This window comes from Argentina silus (genome assembly GCF_951799395.1).
Source record: "Argentina silus genome assembly, chromosome: 8".
NCBI lineage: Eukaryota > Metazoa > Chordata > Actinopteri > Argentiniformes > Argentinidae > Argentina > Argentina silus.
The window spans coordinates 3,993,835-3,998,466 of record NC_139662.1 but is presented as its reverse complement, the minus strand read 5'-3'; the positions used below and the strand labels follow the sequence as shown (position 1 = coordinate 3,998,466).

The 4,632-nt window shown below is 42.9% G+C and overlaps 1 protein-coding gene across 1 annotated transcript; it reads left to right on the top strand.

Annotated features, from left to right (window-relative positions):
• Positions 1-465: 465 nt before the first annotated feature.
• Positions 466-3,834, top strand: adora1b (adenosine A1 receptor b; the record flags this gene model as incomplete). Its single annotated transcript, XM_083675956.1, has 2 exons — positions 466-806; positions 3,090-3,834. The coding sequence occupies 2 exons, from the start codon at positions 466-468 to the stop codon at positions 3,832-3,834; spliced, it is 1,086 nt and encodes a 361-aa protein (XP_083532082.1).
• Between the last annotated feature and the right edge of the window lie 798 nt (positions 3,835-4,632).

Sequence of the window (4,632 nt, the reverse complement as noted above, 5' to 3'; positions counted from 1 at the left end):
ACAGTGCAACCCGCGTGCGGACCACTGTATCTCGTCCACTACTATTTTACATGGCTTGTTTTCTTTGCAACTTGCTTTCCAACTGGCTTCACGAAAACATTGGAAAAATAAGAAGATGCTGTAGTAAATGAACACGCAAGAATGGTCCCCTCAAGAGCAGGTGGATCTAGTGAAGTGGTGCCACCGCGTGAACGAGGACAGAGCACAATAGCCGGACTACACCTTCAAAGAATAACCATTTATTCCTAGATCTTCTTTTTGGTCTATATAATGCTAAATTACATCACAAAGTGGATTTGTAAAGGAACTTTAGTGTGTTTATCTAAGTGATGTGTCCACTGTATAGAATTGATGGAAGCACAACCCACTGAAGACTGTTGCTTAATGAAATTATTGTTTTGTCGTCTCTTCAAAGCCCCGCTTTGTTGGAATCTATTCTCAATTTGGACATAATTAGCAGTAAGGATGCCTGAAGCACTCTATCCAGCCCAAGCGCTCTACATAGGAATGGAGGTGGTGATTGCCGTGTCATCTGTAATAGGAAATGTGATGGTGGTTTGGGCGGTGAAAATTAATAAGTCGTTGAGAGATACTACATTCTGTTTCATCGTGTCTCTGGCCCTGGCGGATATTGCAGTGGGAGCACTTGTCATCCCCTTGGCGATAACTATTAGTATCGGACTCCAAACTCACTTTTACAGTTGCCTGCTCGTGGCGTGCACAGTGCTGGTACTGACGCAAAGTTCCATCCTTGCCCTTCTGGCGATTGCAATTGACCGCTATCTTAGGGTCAAGATCCCAACCAGGTAAACAAAGGAAGTCATGAACTCTGTCTTATAACATACTCTGTGGCTATTCATTAATTACTGAGCAGGTGGATAAACTTAACTGATGCTGCTAGTTCTTGCTGAGGATGATAGTGGTGGTGGTTCTGGTACTGGTGGTAAGGATGATGATGATGATAATTATGACATTTTATAATAATCATAAAAGATCTTTGGTACTGTTCTGTGCTGTAGCTTCACACTTCCCTAGGATTGATTTATTCATTGTTATTTCACTAGGATTCCCGACATCCTGCCAGTCCACTATAGGCAGAGGGGATCTGACATACCAGTATTGACATGACAGCTTACAGGAGCAGAGCTGATACAACGACCAATTAATTAGCTCCAATGTCCTCAGGATTACACATCTATGGGGAAGAGCCTCGTATGAGGAGTGAAGCAAATCAGTATACTACTTTTGAATTTACTTAATTTGGGATACTTATTGAAAAGACAGATGAGGAGGATCTCAACCTTTGATGTTACAATGGAATCTCTGTCAGAAAAGACACATTTCAACATATTTAATACACCCTGGTCTTTGATGCACACACATGTTTGATACCATTCCTCATTCCATTCCATGTATAACAATGAGCCTGTCCTACCTCCACCAGCTTCCACTGCCCTATGCCCATGCTAGTAGGGCGAGACAAAAGGCTGGGAGATATATGGGAGAAGATAAGCCTACAAGAAGAGGGGCATTTTTCATTTGTTGGGGAATATTGTTAGTGAGTGTTGCATTTCTTTTTTTGTTAAAGAAGCTGCCTTATATCTTTGAGACAGGGATTTGTCATGTACTTTCATATTTTACTGGCAGTGTTATTGCTGATCTCATTTCTGTTTAAGATTCTCTCTGTTAAAGTTCTCAGTTACACCATGCCTGTCACAGCCTTTCGCAATTAGTTCTGATCTGATACTGGTATTCTTCTATATCTGCTTATTAAATCATTAAATCATCATTGCATAACTGTTAAGAGTTCCTCCATATTGTTCTGCAGGACCCTAATATAAAGAACTAATTGTCACTATTGGACAGACAATTTTACAATCAAAATGTAGTTATTGAGCTCAGCATGATTATAATATACTTAGCCAGTATATTGTAGAATGCCATCATTCAATGTCTCATGTATCAATCTCAAAGCAACTAAGCAGATAAATGTGAGCAGGTGCCCACAATTCCTCTGAGGGCTGCTGAAATGCCACTCACACCCTCTCATTGTTACATTATTAATATGAATAGCATTTATCAGAAATAAAGAACAGCCTTAACTATCATTTTACAATTGGGTTGTAAGGGGAGCCTTCTCGGTAGACCATGAACAGTATGGTATGTATGTGTGTCAGATTGTGCAAACTGACGCTCCCTCCCTGTTGTATGAACTGGTATCTGGACATTGAGTCCTTGTAAGTAGGCTCTCAGATTATTAATCATGGTTCCTGCTGTACTTCACAGGCAAATATATCATAACACTTTAATATGAAATCATAGCCCAATTAAGCTCCTGTCCTTGTGAGACAGGGACCCAATTAAATTAGATACTGTAAAACCTTCTTGTGTTTTTTTTCAGCATAGTTTTTTTCATTCATGCATACATTGTTTTAGAAAGTAATTGCGTAGGTTATTCACAAGAAAACCATCATGTCTCTACTAATGCGAGGGGCTCACAAGCTATCCATGTTGTCATCATTGCCTGCAGCTATGGATTTGGTCACATTCCTTCCCTGGGCACACAAGTCAACCGCTCACCCTAGCACATTCTCCGCCTCAACATCCACTCTCCCTCATCCCCAGTGACCTCAATGCAGGTTGCTGCCCTGTGACCTGAGAGGAGATCCATAAAACATGGCTAATGATGAAAGGCTCCTCCAGAAAACTGCACAGCTACTTTTGAGGCACTGCAGTCTTTGTTCACTGTACAGTTTTGAGATGTTAGCTATGTAGTATGGATATTGAAGTTTAGCTGATTTTAGAGAAATGTAATAATTGTTTGCGTTTTGCATTTCTGAGGAAGGAATCACAGGCATCAGTGCTTGAAGGGAGGCATAAACATATGAGAATAGAAGAAAATGTATCCAATGCTGTATGATGATACTGATATAGTATCTTAAATTATGGTGAGATATCTTCCCTATGCAGTCAATAAAGGCAAAAGAGGAGGATCAATTAGAAAATAATGCAGCAAACTTGGACCACATGACTCTTACTCTGTGATGGTAGGTGACTAAGCCCTGGTGTTCTGTGGTTTGTCTCTGCAGCTACAAGCGTGTGGTGACCCCACGGCGTGCAGGGGTGGCAGTGGTGGTGTGCTGGACCGTGGCCTTCATCGTGGGCCTTACCCCCATGCTGGGTTGGAACAACCTCTGGAGGCTTCAGCAGAACGGCTCGCTGAGCTCCGACCTCATCATCACCTGCCAGTTTGAGAACGTCATCAGCATGGACTACATGGTCTACTTCAACTTCTTCGGCTGGGTGCTGCCGCCCCTCCTCCTCATGCTGGTCATCTACGCTGAGATATTCTACATGATCCACAAGCAGCTCAACAAGAAGGTCACTACAAGCCACAATGACCCCAACAAGTACTATGACAAGGAGCTGAAGCTGGCCAAGTCTCTGGCCCTGGTCCTCTTCCTCTTCGCTATCAGCTGGCTGCCGCTCCACATCCTCAACTGCATCACGCTCTTCTGCCCCTCCTGCCAGAAGCCCATGTTCCTCATCTACATCGCCATCCTGCTCACCCATGGCAACTCAGCTGTCAACCCCATCATCTACGCCTTCCGCATAAAGAAGTTCCGCATGGCCTTCCTGAAGATCTGGAAGCAGTACTTCTGCTGCAAGGATGGGCCCACCTTGGAGAACCACCCCAGCGAGAGGAAGGAGGATCCAAACCTGGACCCACAGCAGCTACCACAGAAGCAGACCCAGAATCCGGACCCGCAACAACCGTCCCAAGAACAGCCGACCCCAGAAAAGCCAACCCAACTGGAGCAAAACCAAATCTAGCCCAGGGATGGAGTTCCGGTTTTAATAGGATTTCAATAAAGGTAATTGCCAGGGGATAGTGGCATCCTCATTGTTATCATTTTGAATGTATACCAATGGGCAGTGTGTAATGGTACTTAATGTGAGGATGCTTGAGCAAAACGTGGTGATTTGAAGCCTAAATCTCAGAGACTGTGGAACCATACTTTAACACAAAACACTAAAGGTGTATAGAAGGATTTTGGTAAAAAAGGCTACTCAAAACTTGCAATAATGTAAGTCTCTTTGATGATAAGAGACATATTAGGAACAAACTGGAGACATTAAGCTCTGGCTCTAGCTGAATATACAGTAGGTGGAAGAGTTATGGTGATGACAAAATGTGCAATATACAGTACTGTTGTTTATCAGTGTCATACTATCAAATGTTATTAAAACAAATATCTGACTGTAGGATCCAGATGTTAAAATGATCAATAGATAATGTTCATCTTACTGCTGTAAAACTATTATTGGTTTGAGCTGACAATGGCTGACTATGAATGTAATCATGTAAATGTGAAACTGTAGCAGCGCGTCGTCTTCAGTTGTGAACACGCGTCTCTTTTTCAGGGTCTTAAGGCACAACCCCGACAGAGCACCGCTGGGGACAAACAATAAGGACAAGAAGGTGTCTGTGCTGACACCAGGGTTTTGTAATCCCTCAATTGAATTCATCACTCTCTCTCAGTTCCTCAGTGCAACAGTGCTGATCCTTTTCACAGGAGATGACCAGGGATAAGACATAGGCAGCTGCAGGGAATAGGGTTTCATTCCAAC